Source organism: Macrotis lagotis, chromosome 2, assembly GCF_037893015.1.
Source record: "Macrotis lagotis isolate mMagLag1 chromosome 2, bilby.v1.9.chrom.fasta, whole genome shotgun sequence".
NCBI lineage: Eukaryota > Metazoa > Chordata > Mammalia > Peramelemorphia > Peramelidae > Macrotis > Macrotis lagotis.
This window is the reverse complement of record NC_133659.1, coordinates 99873679-99896433: the sequence shown is the minus strand read 5'-3', so window position 1 is coordinate 99896433 and position 22755 is coordinate 99873679. Positions and strand designations below refer to the sequence as shown.

The following is a 22755-nucleotide window of genomic DNA, read 5'->3' as shown; positions in this document are numbered from 1 at the left end:
CAGAGAAAGAGACAGAGAGAAAAGAGAGAGGGAGAGAAAGATGGAGAGAAGGAGGGGTGGAGAGAGATGGAGAGGGGGAGAGAAGAAGGGAGGGAGAGAGAGAGAGAGAGAGACAGAGAGAGGGGGGAGTCAGAGAGGGAGAAGGAGAGAGACAGAGACAAAGAGACAGAGAAAGAGACAGAGAGAGAAAAGGGAGAGGGAAAGAGAGAAGAGAGAGAGGGAGAGACAGACCTTGAAGAAACTGACAGATAATTACAAAAAAAATCAATATTTATATAAATGTTTCTAGTCCTTTCCTCATAATAACCCTGTGAGGTAGTTAACATGAATTACAATCTCAGAGAGACGAGGTATCCAGGTGGCACACTGGAAGCAAAAAAAAAAAAATCCTTCCTCAGTTCAAATCCTTCCTTACTGTCTGTGGTTCTGGGCAAATTTCTTACCATCTCTCAGCCTCCCAAAAAGTGGGGATAATGACAATATTTACAATACTATAGAAATGGTCCCTCACTCTCTCTACAAGATCCCACTGATTCTCAGGAAATGACATGGAAGGAGTCATGGAACCCGAGTTCCACTATTTCCTATTGTGTGACCTTAGGCAAGCCAAACCAGTGGGTTAACACAAAAATTAACCTCTCTGGACTCATGTCCTCAAAAAATAGGGCTGTTAGACTTGATAACCTCTAACATCCCTTCCAGCACTAAACTTAGATTCTATGATGTTCCAGAAGCAAAGATACAGAGAAAGGAAAGTAGATCTGATTGGATAAGTGTGTGTGTGTATATATGTGCATGCACATGTATATATAACTGAATCTCACTAAATAGTGAGAAATCTCTTTTGATTAGAGAAGAAGCTCTCAAAAGTGTAATTCCCAGGGTGGCTAGGTGGTGCAGTGGATAGAGCACTGGTCCTGGAGTCAGGAGTACCTGAGTTCAAATCCATCCTCAGAAATACCTAGCTGTGTGGCTTTGGGCAAGCCACTTAACCCCATTGCCTTGAAAAAAAAACTAAAAAAAAGAAAAAAGTGTAATTCCCCAAATCCCAAAAAATCTATAGGAGGTCTGCATGATCAAACTATTTTCAGAAAGACCTTTTAATTTCTAATATAGTAAATAGCAATAGATAAAACTCACATAAGCAATGCTTCTTAGGGGAATCCCTCAATAATTTTTAAAGGTACAAAAGGGTCCTGAGACCAAAAAGTTTGAGAATCACTGGACTAGACTCCAATCTAGTCAGAGATATTAATCATCAGCTACCATGAGCCAACCACAGTTCTCCTGATTGTGGACAGAATCAGATTAAAAGTAATTGGGAAATATCTAACAAAATAAACAAAAATACAATAGGGCACAAAGATTGGGAATGTGTGGTTTTCTGAGTCAATATGTGGCCTGCCAGGGATTCTTTTGTGGCCCCAATTTCTATTTGAGTTTGCCACCCCTGGACTAGATTAGAAGGGGCGGCTAGGTGGTGCAGTAGATAGAGCACCAGCCCTGGAGTCAGGAGTACCTGAGTTTAAATCCAACCTGGGACACTTAATAATTGCCTAGCTGTGTGACCTTGGGCAAGCCACTTAACCCCATGGCCTTGTAAAAAAAAAAAAAACCAACAGAAAGGTACTCACCAAAAAGTTAGAATTATAGAGATTGAAAGCCTTAGATCAAGGAGGGCCTGTGATTAGATTAGACTTTATTCTGTAAGCACCGAGGAAACATTGCAGGTCTTTTTAAGCAGATGATTAGAGCTTGTTTGAGGAATGTTACCATAAGTGTGAAAGGCTAAAGATTTGTCTTGGTTGATATGAGTAATATGTGGAGAAAGGAATTCACTTTTCTAAACTATCTTTCCTTGAATTCTTGTGACTGAATTCTCGATCCCCTTTCCCACCTCCTTTCCTGTATAGGACTCCCAAGGGGAACAATGGGCTATTTGCCTAGGATTGTCTGAACACTGATCTGGCTACCTATGAGTACTGTCCTGGGTATTATGGAGGTGTCTGCTCAACCCTCTTCCTTCCAAAGGGGCCCCTTATAATTAAGGACTCTCCTTAACCCTGCCTTCAGACCCTTTGAGACAATCATCTTACTCACCATCTTTGCCAATTGTGTGGCTCTGGCGGTGTATTTACCCATGCCTGAGGATGACAACAACTCCCTCAACCTTGGCCTGGTAAGTAAGCCCTGACTACTTCCTACTCCCACAGAATCCTAGCACTTCTGAAAAGAAAGTGACCCCCCCTGAAAAAAAAGACCTAGATCCTCCCCCCACAAAAGAATCACCTCAATGATATACTCAAATAGTCCTTCAGTCTCTGATTGAAGACCCTTCAGGAGGGAAACATCACCAGAAAATTCCATGGCACTCTATTGATGAGGAAATTTTTCCTTAAATTAAAACCTAATTTGCCTCTTTCCATCTTCCCCCTGGGATAGCTAGAGCATCAAGCCTGAAGTCAGAAAGACTCATCTTCCAGAATTCAAATCCATTCTCAGATACTTACTAGCAGATTGCATCATCCTTTTTGTCTCAGTTTCCTTATCTGCAAAATGAGCTGGAGAAAGAAATGACAAACCACTTCAGTATCTTTGCCAAGAAAATCCCCAATGAGGTCACAAATGTTGGGCTATGACTGAACTAAACAACATATTCCTATCACTTCTAGTTCTGTCCTCTCAGTCCAGGTCAAATATGACTAATCTTTCTGCCACCTGCCAGCCCTTCAGGAACGTGCAGATAACTCCTCACTCCCACCTACCTCCCCCATCAATATGGTCTTCAGGATCAGCATGCCTAGCTTCTCAACTTGTCCCCACTTGGCATAGATTTAGATCCTTCTTACTCTAGATTAATCACCATCTTATCTATGCCCTTCCCATCACTGAGCACAGGTGAGGTCTAGCCAGGACAGGGCACAGTAGGATGATCACCTCTCAGTAGCTGGAGAAAACCTCTCAGATGACTCCCCGTGGGCAGTCTGAGATCTGCTGGACTGTTTTGGAGATCCTACCATGCTGTTGACTCATCCTCAGCTTGTAATCCACTCCATTCCTTTGGATTGCAGTCAGCTTTGTTTTCCATCTGGCTCTGGATAACACCACTTGGGCTCCAGGTCTCTGAGGAAGTCAGCCAATCCTACTGACTTCTGGGAGGTGAAAGGTGGGATTGACCCAAATTGATCTCTCAGGTCCCTTCCAGATGTAAATTCTGTGAAAATGAGTCATAAGTAACTTAGTGGGTTTATAAGATGAAGGGTCTCAATCTTCCCTCCCCTGTGTATAAGCTAAAAGAAATTTGGTCCCATTGACTTATCTTTATAGAGAGATATAGATTTTATAGGGACAGAAGAAGGGACATATTTGAGAATTCAGTCCCTTCTGCCTCAAAGTATATCTCTGGTAGACACAAATATTTACTTCCAAGTAAATCTACCAAGAGCAAAACATCCAGGACATTGAGAGACAAAGAGAGAATGGTAGGCTGGGCTTTGAAATCACCTAAGAAGACCTAGGTTCATATTCTATTGCTGATGCTTTAAACATATATAGCTTTAAGCAAGACATTTAATTTCTCAGTGTGTCACTTTGCTCATCTGTAAAATGGGGGAAATAATATTTGTGGAGTCCACATCACAAGGTTGTTATGAGACTCAAATCAAGTATAAAATACTTTTGCATACTTTTCAAATTTAATATCACTGAAGGGGGGTGGCAATTCTGCTTTCTTACCTGTGGAAGGAATGGCTTAGACTCTCATAGATTTCTGGGATTTGGGTTTTTGCTAATCTCCCTGACCAAGGAAATATCCAGTGGGTTTGGGTTGGGGAGCAGGACTTGGAGGGGTCCCCAGTCCCAATTCAAACATATGGGATATTTCCCTGGACAAGGAAACAAGTGAAAATTTAAAATCCCAAATGTCTGTGACAGTCCAGGATGGGTCATCTTTTCACCTGTGAGGGAACAAAATTTTCACATTCCCTTCTCCTTCAAATGGTCTGTTATCAAATATGAATGTTATAGATTATTTTCTTTATCATGCATTCATCAGATTGGGGATGGTGAAGGACTGAAAAATGTCCTAGGTTTCTTGATCTCCCCATTCCCCTGTTATCAAATCTATCCATCTCTATATTACAGAGAAGGAAACAGGCTCATAGAGGTTAATTAAATGACTTTCCAACAGTCACAAGGCTAGGAAGTATTGGATTAGTGACACAAATCTAGGTCTTTTGCTCCTACTTAGAGCAGGTAAGTGGCACAGTGGATAGAGTGTCAGGTCTGGAGTCAGAAAGATTTATCTTCCTGAATTCAAATCTGACCTCATACACTTAATAGCTGCGTGACCCTGGGCAAGTCACTTAACTCTGTTTGCCTCAGTTTCCTCATATGTAAAATGATCTGGAATCGAAAATGACCAACCACTTCAGTGTCTTTGCCAAGAAAAAACCCCAAATGGTTTCATGAAAAGTCAGACAAATGTGAGAGTTCACTTTCTTCTGCCTCTGTTGCCTGCTTTAGAGGAAAGGTGGCTCTTGCTAGGTCACTGAGCATGTGTTCAGGTCTCAATAAATATTTTTATCTCTAAGGGTCTTTTAAATTAGGCTTCTGTCTTGGTTTGATGGGAAGTTGGGATTCTACATGTGTTTTTACTTCAGAAAAAGGCTTTCTATTAAGCAAGATAAAGATCGGAATGTTCAGGTAAAGGTTTCCAGGAGTTGTGAGATGGGGATGGAGTCTATACAAATGGCAGAATTATAACTGGTCAACATAACCTGGGACTTTACCCTGAGTACCAATATGGGGTAAAGGGGTCCTATGGATTCTCCTCATGGCATCTCCTCGCAGTTCAGCATTCTGTACCAGTTCAAGAGTTGAGGATGAGGAAGGAAGTCCTGGGAGAAGTGAAAAGAGTGAGTCACAAGGTGGTGGAGGCCCACCTTCTACTCTGGCATAATCATGCTCCCACCCCTCGCAACACTCTACCTACTCTCTTATGCTGATGCTGCTCCCTGCATTTTCCTTACTGTGCCCCCTCCTCATTTTTGCCTAAGTAAAAAAAATGCATAATTGCTTTAAGGTTTGCAAAGCAATTACGATATCCTATTTTACAGAGAAGGAAACAGGCTCAAAGAGGTTAATTAAATAACTTCCCTACAATCACATAGCTAGAAAGTATTGGAATTGGGAGTCAAATCTATGTCTTTTGCTCCTGCTTAGAGCACTCTTTGAGGCAGCAAGGTGGCATAGTGGATACAGTCCCAGAGCTGGAGTCAGGAAGACTCATCTTCCTGAATTCTGGCCTTAGACAGTTAATAGCTTGTGACCCTGGACAAGTCATTAACTCTGTTTATCCCAGTTTCCTGATCTGTAAAATAACCAGGAGAAAAAATGGCAAGCCACTCCAATTTCTTTGCCAAGAAAACCCCAAATGGGGTCACGAAGACACATCTGAAAGACAGCTAAACAATAAAGAACATTCTTTATTCTGTGTGATGCCAAATAGGGGTGAAAAACTTAAAACTTAAAACTTCCCTAGCAGATAATCAAGAGCTAACTATTAATCTTTAAGATTAATCATTACCCTAATTATTTATGGAACTAATGGCACAGATCCTCTAAGTTTCCAAGAATCATAAATTCCTTTTGTTTTTATATCACTTTGATTTCCAGCTATAATCTCAACCACCCAGCATTGAACATGCCCTTAGAACAAAGAAAGAGTGATTGATTTTGACAGTATATGCATTATTTTGTCAAAGTCCAAAGTCAATCTTAGAGGCAAGGGAGGGGGCTTCCCATATATAATTCTTTGTCTTATACCCCTATCCTATATTTCTCTTTATTTTTGGCCAAGTCGGATTATGCATGAATGTATAATGTTGTTCCATTAAAAGAGAGTGTCAGGGAAATAACAAGGAAGTGGGTTAATTATTCAGGACTATTGGCACCCATTCTCATTGACTGTCACCTCCTCCCCCATTTGTCTCCTAGGAATGCAAGTCAGCTTTCTGTTCTCCCAACACAGCAGGAGACAGATAAATCTGTTGGTTTCCAGCAGTGTGTTAGCTTAGCTACATTTGCAGCTATTGGGAAGATTGTTTCTTTGTCATAGCACTGCAGGCTAAGGAGGGCTGGACTTTTCTTAGGGATCAGGTCTGATCTGTCTCTTCCTGGTGGCACCTATACTTTTCCAGTCCTACATCTCCTCACCCTCTTGAGAATGCCATTCTCTCTTTAAGACTATAATTATTAGAAGCAAGCCTGCCCTACCAGAGTGGGTACTGGGTAATGTCATCATCCACCCCTGCATCCCTCTCCTCATTCTCCTGAGAATTCCATTCTCTCTCTTTAAGACTATGAATATTAGAAGCAAACCTGCCTCACCAGTGTGTGTGGTGGGTAATATAATCATTCTGTAGAGCTCACAAACAGATTTCTGGGAAGAATAGCACAAAGAGAGCAAGGTGAGCAGGAAAACATCCCCCTATATTTATAAAAACAATACTTATGGACAAAAGGTCCTGAAGGGGGACCATATAAGTGGGTATGTGAAAGACAGCTGGTAGACAACAGCTGGAAAACATTCTAGGGATTGACAGATTAACTAAGGGGCCTCTGAGAAAAAAGTGTGAAGGTATCAGGTGTTATTGAACCTGAAGAAGAAAAGGCAGGGGCTTAAAGTTAATAATAGATTACTAAGCAACAAAAGGTTGTTTCATAGGAGCTCAAACCTTTATTCTCTATCTTTGTGAAAGTTGGAGAATCCCCTTTTCAGGAAATCTTTTCCCAATACAGTTCTACTGTTTGGGGAAAGGTTAATGGCATATCCAAAGGAGACTTGCTAAGGAAATCCTGGGTTTTGTTATTGTTCTTTCACAATTTTTGATGAGGAAGGAGGTACAAAATAACTGAGGGATGAAAGAGAAGAAAGTAGTAGGGAGTATGAGTATCTAGAAATCTACCCTGGAAAGACAGCTTGGTAGAGTGGGGAGAGGTTGTGAGATTTAGAGTTAGAGAATGTGCATTCTAATCATGCTACCTTTTGTGATGACCTTGTCCCTTTACTTATCCAAGACTCAGTTTCCCATCTATAAAATGAAGGAGCTTTACTAGAAAATCTCTAAGGTCCTCACTAACTCTAACATTAGGATCCTATGGGGGCGGCTAGGTGGCGCAGTGGATAAAACACTGGCCCTGGAGTCAGGAGTACCTGGGTTCAAGTCTACTCTCAAACACTTGGTAATTGCCTAGCTGTGTGGCCTTGGGCAAGCCACTTAACCCCATTGCCTAGCAAAAAAAAAAAAAAAAAACCCTAAAAAAAACCCATTAGGATCCTGTGAACCTATGGTCCAAATACTCTGAATCTGTGATTAAAAATAAAAGCTTTGTGGGGAAGATAACCTGCTCTGTTGTTTAAATCAACTTTGCATAAAATAAAATTGTTTACAACATTGCATGAGGATTTGCCCTTATTCAAATTTCAGAATAGATAATAATCTTTCTTTGCAATATTTTCTACTTTCCCAAGATCCCAAAATCCAGACCTTCTTATTCTCTTGAGAACAACTGAGGTAGAAAGGACAAGGATTCTGAAGTTCTTTCCCTCTTAAACTGACCTCTCCACACCAGAAAAGAGCCTGAATGTTTCCTCTCCAGCCCCCAGTCAAGACCCAGACTGACACAAAATGATACTGGCTAGAGGAAAAGAACCATTCCCCCTCAAGTGAATTGTACTGTACATCAGTCTTTGGAGCAGCCAATTGTATAAAGGATAAAGTATAGATCTTGCCATCAGGCTTGGCTCAAATATGTGACCTTGGGCGTTTAATTTCTCTCAGCCTTAGTTTCCTAGTCTGAAAAATGGGGTTAAAAATACTACTTATTTCACAGATGTTATGAGAATTGTATGAGATGACAAAAGAATAGTTTTATAAAATTGCCAGCTATTATTCTAGCTGTTGATTAGAATTAAATAGTTCTCCTCCAACATTCTCTATTACTTTTCTCCTATTTCCTGGACATGTCTATTTTTCTTTTTTTTAGAATTTAAAAAAAAAATTGTTATCCTGAACTTGACATATGAAATCCAACAAGGAGTTCCATATTTATAGAAGAATGGAAAAAAGAAGGCTGTGTATGAAACCATAAATCTATTATATACAGCTTATATGTTTAACTTTAGAATTATATTTAATTTTTTTCAATGAACAAGAATTTTTCTGCTCATCAAAAAAAGAAAAAGAAATCTTTTAACAGATATGCATAGTCAAGCAAAACAAATTCTGGATTGTATTTTTTAAGATACATAATAAATTCAACACATTCATTTGAAAGCTGCTTGTCTATGGCCCTCTCTGAACTTCTTTCTATTCTCTTCAATGCCTTTAAAAAAATATTTCAATGACACCCTCTTCTTCCTTTTCTCCTCTTTTTAGTAAGATTATTACTAGAGTCCCCAAGTCCCCTCCCAGCTCCTTCTCCCTTCCTCCAGCCCCATTACATAAAAAGAATAGTCAACCAGGCATAGTCTCACACACACCAGTAATCCCATCTACCCAGGAGGCTCCATGGCTTTGATCCAAAAGGATCAAAGAAAGGATAGAAATACAGCTTAGGCTAGATAGAATATGTGTACAGTGGAAAGAATAATGATTGAGGAGGCAGAGGCTAGGTATGAAAGCTACCTCAGACACATATTGGCAATATGCTAAAATTCATTTAAACTCTTAGACCTCAGTTTCCTCACATCTAAAGGGAGGAGTTTAAACTAGATGATCTCTGAGGTTTCTTTCACTTCTAAATCTATTGTGCTATGATCATTGATGACAAGAGAAAAGCTTCTTGATACTTACTTTCCTTGTATTTTGTCTCCAGGGAGAATAATCTTTGAGACTAGAGAGAACAGAACAAAAATGACTGATGAGGAGTCAATAGCAAAGTTGAATAAGGAGATAGTTGGAGATCTCTCAGCAATGTCTGAGGAGTTCAAGTCATTTAGTTCAGGTAAACTATATCCTTAAGAACTCAAAGAACTAATGAATGGGGGCAGTTGAGCCACCATAAATGACATTTGAAAGATTGTGGAGAACAAGAGTTGTAACTCAGAGGTGAAAAATAAATATCCTGATTGTCAAAAAAAATGGAAGAGAATGGAATTGGAAAATTATAGATGAGTGAGACTGAGTTCCATTCCTGGGGAAATTCTGAAATTTATTATAATTATTTATTATTTATTATTATGTTAATGAATATCTGGAAAAGAAAGCAAAGATCACAAAGAAAACTTTTTGGTTTCATCAAATTCAGGCCATGCTAATCTTACTTCATTTCATTTTTGACAGAATTTTTATTGTTGTCATTGTTGTAGTTTTGTTGTATCTGATCCTTAAAGACCCTCTAGACCATAGCACACCAATGCTTGTCCCTGGGATTTTCTTGGCAAGGATACTTGAGTGGCTTGTCATTGCCTTCTCCAGTGGGTTAAGACAAATAGTTCAAGTGACTTGCCTGGGGTCATACAGCTAATGTGTCTGAGGCCACAGTTGAACTCAAATCTTTCTGACTCCAGGTCTATCTATTGTGATACCTCACTGCCTCTAATAAACAATGCTTTAACCTATATCTTCATGGGGTTTTTTCCATTCAAGATAGAGAATATTTAGCTATTGGAGTCTCCCTTCTCATTTGGCTTTGCTCAGAGAGGCCGGTTCTTCTGCTCTGGGTCACTTCATTCTATTCCACACAACTTCCATGATCATCTAGGAGAAAGAAGGTTATACATGTTATTTTAATAACTCACATTTTTCAAGTGTTTTAAAGTTCATAAGATGCTTCCCTGGTGAAGGATATAGTCAGTCCAGAGCAGTAACTCTTCTGCATCAGTCTTTTGAGAATCAGAAGATTTTCTTTGAATCTGACTGGCTCTGAGTCTCTGGAAGCCAAGCTTGAGCTCAAAATCCAATTTCATCAAATTTGCTATTTTTCAGGTACTCTGACGGACTCCAGCTTTGACAAACCTGATTTTTAACTCCTTTTATATGGCTCAAAACTCATATTTTAGGGGTGGCTAGGTGGTACAGTGGATAGAGCACCGGCCCTGGAGTCAGAAGTACCTGAGTTCAAATCCAACCTCAGACACTTAATAATTACCTAGCTGTGTGGCCTTGGGCAAGCCACTTAACCCCATTTGCCTTGAAAAAAAACTAAAAAAACCCTCATTTTAAAATATGTCTGAGGAGAACAGAGAAATAGTCTTTAGAGAAAGATATATAGTAATTTCTTCTTGTTGAGAAATATTGAACTAGATGTAAAAACATATGTGTCTTCCTGAATCATTGCCTCATCTTGAAGACCAGTTCTGTGCAGGGGACAAAAAGAGCTAGAGAGAGTTGCCTGGAACTATAAAAGATTATGTTACTTGCTCAGGGTCACTCAGTCATCATTTATGAGAAGTAGGTCTTGAACTTAGGTCCTCCTGACTCTGAAATAACAGAATCCAGTCCCAGATTCACAAAACCTTGTTGCTTTTCTATTCCTTTGTACATCAAAGGATGCTCTGATGCTCTAAGAAGGGTAGGAAGTTTTCTACAGGTGTGAAGCAAGTAAGAACATGAGTCCAGAAGAGGGACGGGATCCTGGTTCTCTGGTCCAGGGTCCTTAACTCTAGTAAGTGTGTGACTAAGTAGGTGCCATGCCAATACTCACTCCTTTATTGACTAAGTGCTAGTAAAATATGGGTGGGAAACATCCATGGTTTTGGAAACAGGAGGCAGATCCTCCACGGCCATGGACAGGTATCAGTGAAGTGGTTCAATCAGGTCCTGGGGGGTCTTAGATGCTTTTTTTTGTCTCTGTCCTATGCCAGCTAACTATACAAGATGGGAAGAACGGGGTGAGATCATTTCCACTGCAAGCTTTGAGATTATATTAAGCTGGGCCAGACACCAGCCTAGGAAGACAAAGAAAGGCAAAAATGTAGTTTATGACCTCAACAAGTTCCTATCATGATGGAAGTGACGACATGTAAACCTACAAGATATATAGAAAGGAAAGTCATGGGTTAAGGCAGGGAAAGAGGAAGAAGAGGACTGGGAATAGCCTCCTACAGGTGAGATTTGAGGTGAGGAGGCAGAGCATCCCTCTCATGGTGAAGAGCCATTGCAAAGGCACAAAGTTGAGAAATAGATCATCATTTGGAAGGAACAGCAGTGAGACCAATGTAGCTTAAGGCTGATTTTAGGTACTGGTTCTCGTGAAACTCTTGGAAGTAAATCATCCCATTTCTGCAGCTTCCTTCTTCCCCCAAAGCTCCACTTGGTTCATCCCATGTTGGGGAACCACTTTCCCGATGCTAGACTTTCTTTAAGGAGCTGTTACATTATCCTACTGCTATCTGATGTTTACCTTTAGAGGTCATACTAATAGAAGACACAGACACAGAGACAGAGAGATGGACAGACACAGAGAGAAAGAGAGACAGATTTAGAAGTAAATGAAAAGGAAAAAAAAGTTATACTAAGTTGAAGAATGAGGGTGGACTGAGAAGGAAAACCCTGTTTTCATTCTGTAACCCCAGAAGAGGCCAGGAAAGAGGCAGTGAATTCAATCAATAAGGACTTAGTTACTCAGATACAATGCTAAACATTAGAGATACTAAGACAAACAAACAATAAAAATGAAGCAATCCCTGCTCTCAAAGAGTTTACATTCTATCAGAAGAGATAATACATACATCTCTGTGTACAAGGTAGGATTGGAATCCAGTACTCATCTGTCCCCAGCCTTACGACCCTTGAAGTAATACTCTCTTTCTCCAAATGTAAGCAATGGAAGCCAATGGATTTTTTGTTAGTCTCATCTGGAGACTCACTAATTAGCTGAAGGGTGCTAGGGGAAGAAAGAGAACAGTGGGGGGTCTCTTAGAAGGACAGCTTGGTCCCTAAATTCACATCCTGACTCTAGAACTTGTTAACTGTATGACTCTTGGCAAGTCACTGAATCACAGATCCTCAGTTTCCCCTAACAGGAAGAAATGGACACAGTCAGCATTACTACCTACTTTACAGCTGTGAGACACGTGCTTGGTGAGCCTTAAGGCATGATATCAATGTGAAATATTATTTAGGGAGGTGGCCATTCATGCCCCTCATGGGCCCCCTGAGGTGGCATCCCTGGCAAGGCTCCTCAGTCCACAATAGATCCTTCATTGATACTCCATTAAGGACTTCTGGGGTTAGGTTACAGCTCAGTGTCCCTAATATGGCTGAGGTCCAAGCCTCTGACATCCCTGGCATCCTATCAAAACTTGGGAGCTTTTTTTAGGGTCAGGAATGTGTACACAGACTCCTGAGCTTGGGCAGGACTGGATTTCTGAGACCTCAGAGGACCAACTGGAGTGATCCCTCTGGCCTCTACTAAACACAGTCCTGGACACCTAGTCCAAGAAGGCAACAGAGCACATACCAGATTTGGACTCAGATAACTTGAGTTTACATCCTGATTCTGAGATCAGAAACCTATCAGTCAATTTCTCAGTTTCCTCACCTGTCAAGGTAAAGGAATGGACTAGATCGGCTCTGAGGCTCCTCTCAGTTCTAGAGCCATAACCCCTGATTCTTAACTTCTCATCCTAGCCACATATTTTACTTACCATGAAATCTGAGTTGCATATCCTAGAGTAAAGAACTTTTGAAACTCCTTTAACTAGTTGTAAGATTTAGGAGACATCTGTTTCTACTTTTTTCAAAGTAAAGCCCCAGAGTGAATGGCTTCTACCACTCCTATGAATCCACTTACCCCATGACCACCACCATGTTTGATAGACCCTCAGCAGAGCCCGAAGGAAAACAACAACATATGAGGAATGGGATAGATTGTCTTTCCAATGTTGTTCTGACCTTGCAAGTATCTTTTCACTCTCCTGCTTCTTTTCTCTCATTTCAGCTAATATTGATATCCTAATTTCACCCTGACCTTCGCCTTTTCTAGCTCCCCAATAGTTCCCAAGTTAACCCTTCTAATGACCCCTATTCTCCAACATCAGTCTACACACATATGCACACCTACACACACACACACACACACTATACCCCATAAACTCCTACTTTTGTCTGTCTTAGACAAGAGGAAGAGAGGGGAGAAGGGGGCCTGCTTGGAACCTGAAATCATTTGAGGGCTCTGTTTGGAGAGGTGAGGTAGACAGAGAGAACTGGATTGTTTTGGGCAAAGGTTCACAGGCCTAAATATATCAACTCACTTCATGCCTGAGTGGGTCATTTTCCAAACCCAGAATCTGAATCAACCTTGGTAATACCAAAGCACCGAATACCCCATGAGAGGAGAGGATAAATGGATATTTCAAGACCAAGTTCTCTCAGAAGATCTTAGCAATACTATTTTAAGTGGATTAGAATTTTGGAGGAAGTCAAGGAGGCCAGAATTAAGACATCAGACTACAAAGTCAAAAAGTCCCAGGCAAATCCCTAAAGCCAAAGAGACATAATACACCTTCAAAGAGGATCAGAGAATGTTAGAGCTGAAATTAAAGATGCTCAAAATTAAATTATTTTATCATTTTATCATTTAATTTGAGAAAGAAGAAAGGGAGAGAGGGAGGAGAGAAGAAAGGGGGAGGGAGGGAAAGAGAGAAGGAGAAAGAAAGGAGAGAGGACAGTGCAGTAAGAGAGAAAAGAGGCAAAGAGGTAGAAAGGAGGACACAGACTTTCCAAAGACCAAATGCATACCTTGAATTAGAGACAGTTTGTATCCAAATATTAGTCTTCTTATAATATAGCCAGAGTCTTTCCTATCACACTATGTATAAGTTAATCTTAAGTGTCTATGATGTACCAAGATCTTTGTTAGGCTAGAGATTACAAAAACAAAAGCAAAAGTCCCTGCCCTCAAGGAGCTTATACTCTAATAGTGAGGTACCAAATATATATATATATATACAGATATAGATATAGATATAACCAAAATATATGCATGGCAAATGCAAGGTAACTCTAGCAAGTATCAAGTCATTAGTAGTTGTTATTTGTCCCTTGTTCTTAAAGACCATGACATCAAGGGAGGTGATGTCATGACAAGCACATGAATTGGATTTGGAGGGGGGCTATGCTAAGTCACCAGCCTCACTTTCTCCTCTGGAGTCATCTGGGTTCAGTGGCTAGATATGGATCAGGACAACTGGAGATGGCCCTGGATGGGAGTGACTTGCCCAAGATCACACAGCTAGCAAGTAGCAAGAGTCTGAGACTGGATTCAAACTCCCTGTCCTTCTGACTCCAAGGCCAGTGCTCTCTCCATTAGCTACCCACAGTAGTAGTTAGCAGGACCAGGAAAGGTCACATGAAGAAGTAAATGCATGGGTCTAGGCTTGAAAGAAAGCAAGAATTTCAAAAGGTAAAGGTAAGGAGAGTTTGAAGTCTGGGTGTGGGGGATGGCAAGGGCAAAGGCATGTAGATGGGAGATGTCCTGGGAAGACTAGCAAGATTTGTTTATCTGGACTATTCTATGCATGAAGGAGAATAATGAGTAATAGAACCAGAAAAGAGTAGGACAGGAGTGTATTTTGAAGAGCATGAAATTCTAGAGACATGGGGCAGCTAATTGGTGCAGTGAATAGAGCATTGGCCCTGGAGTCAGGAGTACCTGAGTTCAAATCCAGCCTCAGACACGTAATAATTGCCTAGTTGTGTGACTTTGGGCAAGTCACTTAACCCCATTGCCTTAAATAAATAAAAAAAATTCTTTAAAATTCTAACTACAAGCCAGATCCTAAAGGCAGCAGGGACTCCCTGCAGTTCATTAAGTTGGGAAGCAAAGTAGCATATCTACAACTTGGGAAAGTCCTCTGTGCTCACCCTAGACACAGCTGGGATGTTACTGAGGATTGTCTTTAGACTGCCTCTACCTTCCTTTCCAGCATCCTCTCTTCATCTGTCCCAATAAGGGCTTCCCGAATTTCTCACTGAGACCTGTCCTTTCAGGGATCTTTCCATATTCCACCTTTTTCTGCAGCTAATTTTCCAGTCTAGCAGTCACCTTGGGAAGAGTTTGACAAAGTAATGTTAAGGCATTAAAGATTGATAACGGCTTAATGGATTATCTCTCACCTGGGACTATGCATTTAACAGGAAACAATGGCTTAACCCAAATGAATAAGCTGCATGGTTGTAGAATTTGAGACACCATGACAGGATGTGGGTAAGACAGTGTATATAGGCATGAGGAGGCCTATTGTTCCCTCCCCCTACCATGGAGGAAAGCAAAAAAAGTGCATTTACTTGACTTTCCCCTCTGGGAACCCAAGCCTGTTGCCAAGTCATAACCCAGAAACAAAGACAGAGGTATATTCAAGGCTGGGTTGCTAAGGCAGAGACACAGAGGAGAGAACTCTCAGGAAGCAAGGAATCTCAGAGCTAGAAGGGACCTCAGAGACCATCAAGTCTAATCCATATTGGAACAGGACTCCCCTCAGTAACATCAAACCATCAAATATTTATGAAATGCTTTTACTTAAAGACCTTCAGTAAAGGGAAAGCCATTATGTCTCAAAGCGACTCATTCCACCTTTGTACAGTTCTAATAGTTAGGAAGTTTTCCTGAGATCAAGCTTAAATTTGTTTCTTTATAATTTCCCCCCCCCCCATTTATATTCTTAGCACATGAATGGTCCTTCCACCGTCTTAGTTGCCCTTCTCTGGTTACTCTCTAGATTATTGATGCTTTTCCTAAATAATACTTCCCAGAACTGATCCAGAAAGAATACTCTTAATGCAGCCTAAATTCACCTTAGCATTTTTTTGACTATCATATCATATGGTTGACTAATATTTAGTTTGTAAACCAAGTCATACAAAAAATAAATCTTATGAGCAGGAGATGGAGGGATGGCTAGATAGAATTACATTACTTATTACTTTGTCAAACTCTTCCCAAGGTGACTGCTAGATTGGAAAATTAGCTGCAGAAAAACATGGAATATGGGAAGATCCCTGAAAGGACAGGTCTCAGTGAGAAATTCGGGAAGCCCTTATTAGGACAGATGAGGAGAGAAGATGCTGGAAAGGGAGGAAGAGGCAGTCTAAAGACAATCCTCAGTAAAGTCCCAGCTGTGTCTAGGGCTAGCACAGAGGACTTTCCCAAGTTGTAGATATGCTACTTTGATTCCCTACAGATGGCTAGATAGAATTATATTACAGATGACTTCAGATAAATTGCTACTTAGCCACATTTCCCCAATTCACACTTGTAAATTTTATTTTTGAACCCAAGTATAAAATCATTCAACTATCTGAAACAGCATGGCAGATTGCAAAGAACTCCAGATTCTAAAGTTGAAAGATTCAGTTCAAATTTGGATTCAGTCATTCACTACCTGTGTAACCTTAGTCAAATCATTTCTCTGGCCCTCAGTTTCCTTGTTTGTAAAGTGAAGAGTAGAAAAAAAGGCAATTTTAGCTCCTAGATGGTAGGATCTTTCCTTGAATCCCTAATTAGCAGAGTATCTGGCATACAGTAGGCATTGAATAAGTTTAACCAACTGACTGTAGTAGGACGTATAGACAATATAATTTATAAGGTCTTCCAGATCTAAATTTAGAATCCTATCACTTTACTATTTCCTAATTTTAAAACATCTTATTATATATGACCCAACATTCTAGACTATCCATATCTTATTGGGGCAGAGAGAGGGAGGGAGCTAGGTAGTGCATTCTATCTAATGAATAGAATGCTGGGCCTAAAGTCAGGAAGACTCATCTTCCTGAGCCCAAACCTGACCTCAGACACTGGCTATGTGACCCTGGGCAAATTGCTTAACCCTGTTTGCCTCAGTTTCCTCATCTGTAAAATGATCTTGAAAAGAAAATGGTGAGCCACTCCAGTATCTTTTCCAAGAAAGCCCCAAATGGGGTCATAAAGAGTCAGAAATGATTGAACAACAACAAAATATCTTTTTTTTTTTAGGATTTTGCAAGGCAAATGGGGTTAAGTGGCTTGCCCAAGGCCACACAGCTAGGTAATTAGTAAGTGTCTGAGGCTGGATTTGAACTCAGATACTCCTGATTCCAGGGCCAGTGCTTTATCCACTGCACCACCTAGCCACCCAACAACAAAATATCTTATTGGAATTGAATTTTATCTTCCTGCATATTAGTTTTCCTTCCTAGATTTGTGTCATCTGCATATTTAATTAGTATGATATCTATATCTTTAATTGAAAAAAATTGTCAATAATAGAGATCCAAACACAGATCCTCGGGATATGTCACTAAAGACCTTCTTCCAAGATGATATTGAACTATTAATAACTATTCTTACAATATGGACAGTCAGCAAATTCTGAATTCATCTAACTAGTACTGTCTAACCCAGATGTCTCTACCTTGTCTAAAAGAATAATATCACCCAGGGCCCTGAAAAATGTAGGCCCCTTAAAACTACACCCAGGTTCTATGAACATTTGGGTTAGTGTCTAGTTAAAACTATATTTCAGAGACAGCTAGATGGTGTAGTGGGATAGAATATAACCCTAAAATCAGGAGGACCTGAATTTAAATCTGGCCTTGGATATTTACCAGCTGTGTGACCTTGAGCAAGTCATTTAATATGTGTTTACCTTAGTCTCCTGAAATGTAAAATAAAGATAACTGCATTTGCCTGAGAGTTGGGGGAACACTAGTAGCTGGACAGATAAAGAAAAGCATCTTGGAAGAGTTAGCATTTGATGAGAATTTTGAAGACTGCTAGGAATTTCAAGAGATAAAAGTGAAGAGGAAGTGCATTCTCGGCAGGGTGTACAGCTTGCAAAGATACATCTATAAGTGGGTACAAGAAAGCTATTTTGGCTAGACTATGGAGTGCATGAAAGGGAAGTCATGATTGAAAGTCCTGGAGAGGGAGGCTTGAACCAGATTGTGAAATATTTTAAATGCCCAATAGTAAAGTTTGGATTCTATCCTGGGGCTATATGGAGTCACTAAAACTTTTTTGCATTAGTAACATGTCATTCCAGTATTTTAGGAAAATCACTTTGACAGCTGTGCAGAGGATGAATAATAGAGTAATGAGAAGGCTATCAAAATACTCCTGAACAAGGCTGGCACCCATGTGAATGGAGGGAAAGGAACAAATCTAAGAAATATTTTGGCAGTATGTGACCCCTGATTGAATACCCTTGACTGTTCAAGGTTGGCTCCAAATTGAAAATCTAATGCCTTTGAGAGAAATGGATAATATAGACAAGAAAGGTGGGCTTAGGGGGGGAAGAGGGGAAGGAGATCAGTCATCTTGAGTTTATGATGCCTATAAAGCAATACCTCCATTTTACAAATGTTCAATAGGTATTAAGTAGGACTAGAAATTGGTCTCTGAGAATTGTCTTCCTAAAAATGATTGTAAAATACATAAGTTCAACTAATGCGATCCCAAAAGAGTTGGGATGTAGAGAGAAGAACAACACTCAGGAAAGATGAATTTAGGATTCATCCATTAGGATGAGTAATGATAGTGCAAAGGAGACTGAAAAGGAGCAGTCAGATAAGATAGGAGTACCAAGAGAGCAGTATCACAAAATCTCCTCATGAGAGGATGGGTCAATGGTATAAAGTTCAGAGCGGTCGAAAAAGGATGAGCACTGAGAAAAGGCTAAGGAATTTAACAATTAAAAGCTCATCAGTTCCTAGGAGAGGGCAGATTCAGCTGAATGATGAGGCTGTATTACAGACAACAAGAGATTGAAAAGTGAGTAAGAGGAGAAAAGGAAACAACCAATATAAATAACTTTTTCTTGGAATTTGACTGAGAAAAGATGTAAAAGGCAATACACTGAGAGTGATGTATGGTGCTTTATTTTAGAGAACTCCCTTATCAGTTATGTGGTCTTTGTGAAAGTTAGCCAACAAATACTTATTAAATATCTACTAGGTGACAGTCATTAAGCTGTGTAAGATGGTCCTGTATGGAAGGCATGGTATTTTTCCCATTTTTCATATTTCTTTCAGATGAGGAACCTGTGACACAGAAAGGTAAAACAATTTGTGTGAGATCATTATAGGTAGTTCATGGTAGAGAAAAAATAAAAAAGTAATATTCTTAAATTTAATATGTATTTATATAATAATTCATAATCAAAATTGGAAAAGGATATCAGAAAGACACTGACACTAACTACAATAATTTTTAACTGAGGTTTAACTAATGTGAATTAATTCCCACATCAAGAAAACAGAAAGCACCTTAGTCAGCAAATACCCGACTCATTTGCTGGACAGAGAGGGATGACTGCCAAAGGCCACACTGGACTAGAATATAAACTCATATACAAAACCTTAGGTAGAAGAATGTCAGGCATTTACCAATATTATTGTCTCATAAAGGAAAGAGAAGCAGAAAAGGGTGAATCCAGCTTATTTATTTATTTTTCAAATCTAGTCCTTATAGACTCTCAGGGCCCTTATCCTAACACTGGAACTGATAAGTTAGGTCCTCAGAGCAAATCTAACTGGAAATATATCCCATCAGACTTTTCCAGGGATATCTCTGAGGGGCAATAATTCTATCCACTTGAGCTCCCTTTCCAGTGAATTCTCCCTAATTAAAATCCCCAGTTACAGTTCATATTGCCTTATATCATTCATTGATTCCATGATAAGTGAATGTTCATAAATGAATAAATTGATGATAGATGAATAATGAATAAATGATAAATAATCATTTACCCAATTAATATCAATTAGTTTTTACAAAGGGATATTTGCTGAGAAGATACAATGAGAAAAAATTTCAAAATACATTCATCCCAGGCTGGGACATACTTTCTTCCCTCTACTATCCCTGTCTCCAGGGAGAGTGGACTCCAATTTAAAGCAGTTACTAAAAACACCTGCCCCACCAAATTCAAGTTCACTTCCTAATTCAGTAGAGCCTATGGACAGAGCCCTTCCCTTGCTTGTAGGATCTACCATCTTGACTGTGGAGCCAATTCACTGTTGGGATGAGCTGTTTGAAATATCCAGCATGGACTCTAGACGTCTGGTAATTCTCTTCATCTTTTGAAGCTCATAAGGTCACTGTTTAGTCCATGCCCAATGCTCCTTTTTATAAATTTCTTTTTAATTTAAGGCAATGGGATTAAGTGTATGCTCTTTATTCCAAAGCAGGAAAGAATAATCCAATCACCAACAGAAGAATCAGCAGAATCATATTCATGGTTTCATGCCAACTTGGCTAAAAGAATAGGCTACTATTGTATCACTACCTCTCCCAGGAATAGCAGGACCAATCTTAGCTTGAGCCTTCATTCCAATTCCAGGTCCACCACCTCTCCCCAATGTAGAGGTCCAAAGCAGCTTATCCTATCTCTTCAACCCCAGGGAAAGAAAGAGACCTAGTTGCTTCCATGTATACAATCAACTAACAGTCAATCAAATAGGCAGACCAGAAATAGAAAATGTTTGTGAATTCTCTGAGGAAGAGAATCAGAGTTGTTCATTGCACATTATCAGAGCTGTTCAAGCACACTAAATGCCTATGTATCTAGAATTGAACCCCTTTTGACCAGTCTCCAATTACATTCATTGATATTGATTTTATGGATATTTTTAATTTTTTCCATAGCCTACATTTTTCTCCTTAGTTCTTTCACTCCACTTTCAAAAAAAACATTTTTTATTACTAGGAATTTTGAATTTTTCCCATTTTTTAAGGAGAAAAAAATTCAATAAAACCAGTGAACACATAGTGAATATCTTACATAATATGCAATATCCTACACTTCTCTGTAAAAAAAAAGTGGAAGAGGAGTCTCTATGTCTCTTCTTCAGGGCTAAGCTTATTCCTTATCGCTTTACCACATTCAGTTTTATAGGTGTTTTGTGTTTACTGTTTTTGTTATTTATATTGTGGGATCATTTTTGTTTGTATATTGTATATTTTGAATGCAATTAGTATGTCATATATATTGTTTTCATTACTCAGTTTACTTTATTTTGCATGAGTTCATATGCTTCCATGTTTATTTTCATGCTTCTTTGTATTTATCATGTTTGTCATTTCTTAGAACACAATAATATTCAGCTGGATTCATGTACCACAATTTGTTTAGCCATTCCAATTGATGGAAATCTATTTTGTTTCTATACTATTACAAAAAGTGTTATGGTTAATGTGTATGTTGGTGTATATTAAAGTTTTCTTTTTCTCAGTTACCTCCCTGGGATATATGCCTAAAAGTAGAACCTCTGGTTCAAATGGTAGTTTTTTTAGTAACTTTATCTGCATAATTCAAAATTGATAATCCATAGTGGATGTGCCAATTCACAGCTCCTCCAAATGATGCACAAGCCCTCCAGTACTGACTTTTCTCATACTGTGTCATCTTTGCCTATTTTCTGGGTTTTGATTTACATTTCTCTTATTATTAGTGATTCAGAGCAGGAAATGACAATTTGACAAGATAGCCAAGTAAGCAATGTCATCCCAAGGACACAAGGGTGAAAACAGTAAGGCAATAAACAGAAAATGGAAAAAATTTGTAAAAAATCACTGTTATGAACTGTTTTCTCAAATAAGGACAGAACAACTACATTTGCACTCTAACATCACCTTCCTGGATGTGCCCACAGGGGAGGAAGAAATTCTAAAAAAACATCAGGGAAAGCCTCAGTCAGCACAATTGTGACACAGTGGGGGATTGATATACAAGATATCTGAAGAAGGGGAAGATAAGTAAGGCATAGAGGGAAAAATCTGAGATTTACTAAAGGGGAGTAGAGAAACTATAAATTATTCCTAAATTATGTCTACTCTCCCAAGTTCTATGTCTAATCACCAGTAAATCTTTATGAGAATCTTCTATATATGATTCAAGGTAACCTCAGTGAACTATTGGTAGAGAACCAGCAAGCTCCCCCAAGAGATATTCAATAATAGGCTACATATTTATCATATTACAATTGACTAAAAGATGTGGAAAATATCTAATCCCACTGTTGTTATTGTCTTTTGATTATGAAAAAGCATTTGAGTTCAACAAAATGCCCCCTTATAGTCTCCTATTTATCAAGATATCTCTCATTCATACTTCAAAATTACTCACTTAGAAGAAAGACAGCTAGTGAGAGGCTCTGGCTTCTCCTGTTTTTATATGACATTTTTCTAATTACATCAAACCTTAAAATATTTCAGAACCTCCTAGGAGAGATCTGGAATCATTCAAAGGTCTTTGGTTGGATCATCCATATGGGAAATATCAAGTGGATGAATATATATATATATATATATATATATATATATATATATATATATATATGTATATATATATATATATATATATATATATATATATATTGAGAATAGATAGAACAAATGAACAATGAGCTTAGCCCAAATTTAGATAGGAGAAATAGAGAAGGCTAGATTACCTTCTGGAAGTCCCAAATCTTCCAAGTTACCATGAAAGCAACTACCATCTACCAGTATTGCTGTATGTCAATGAGATATGAAATACTACAATTCCTGAAGAACTAAAGATGCCTATCACACTTATGGGAATGAATATACCTGGGGTAGTTGTGAACAGACTATTTTTATAACACATACATGTTTCCATCCTAACCTTTAGCTCCCATTATTCTGACACAGGAAGCCATATTAAATAGAATCCCCACAAAGACACTAATAGTTGTATGACTGAGATGGTGATTTCCCATCTCTGGATCTCTATTTTCCCACCCATAA

At 39.1% G+C, this 22755-nt stretch overlaps 1 protein-coding gene across 1 annotated transcript in view; it reads left to right on the top strand.

Moving 5' to 3' along the window:
• Positions 1-22755, top strand: part of CACNA1S (calcium voltage-gated channel subunit alpha1 S) — a 94172-nt gene that overhangs the window by 2907 nt on the left and 68510 nt on the right. Inside the window, exon 2 of the mRNA XM_074222319.1 lies at positions 2074-2179. Within this exon, the coding sequence (XP_074078420.1) occupies positions 2074-2179 (106 nt within the window). The remainder of the gene's footprint in view (positions 1-2073; positions 2180-22755) is intronic.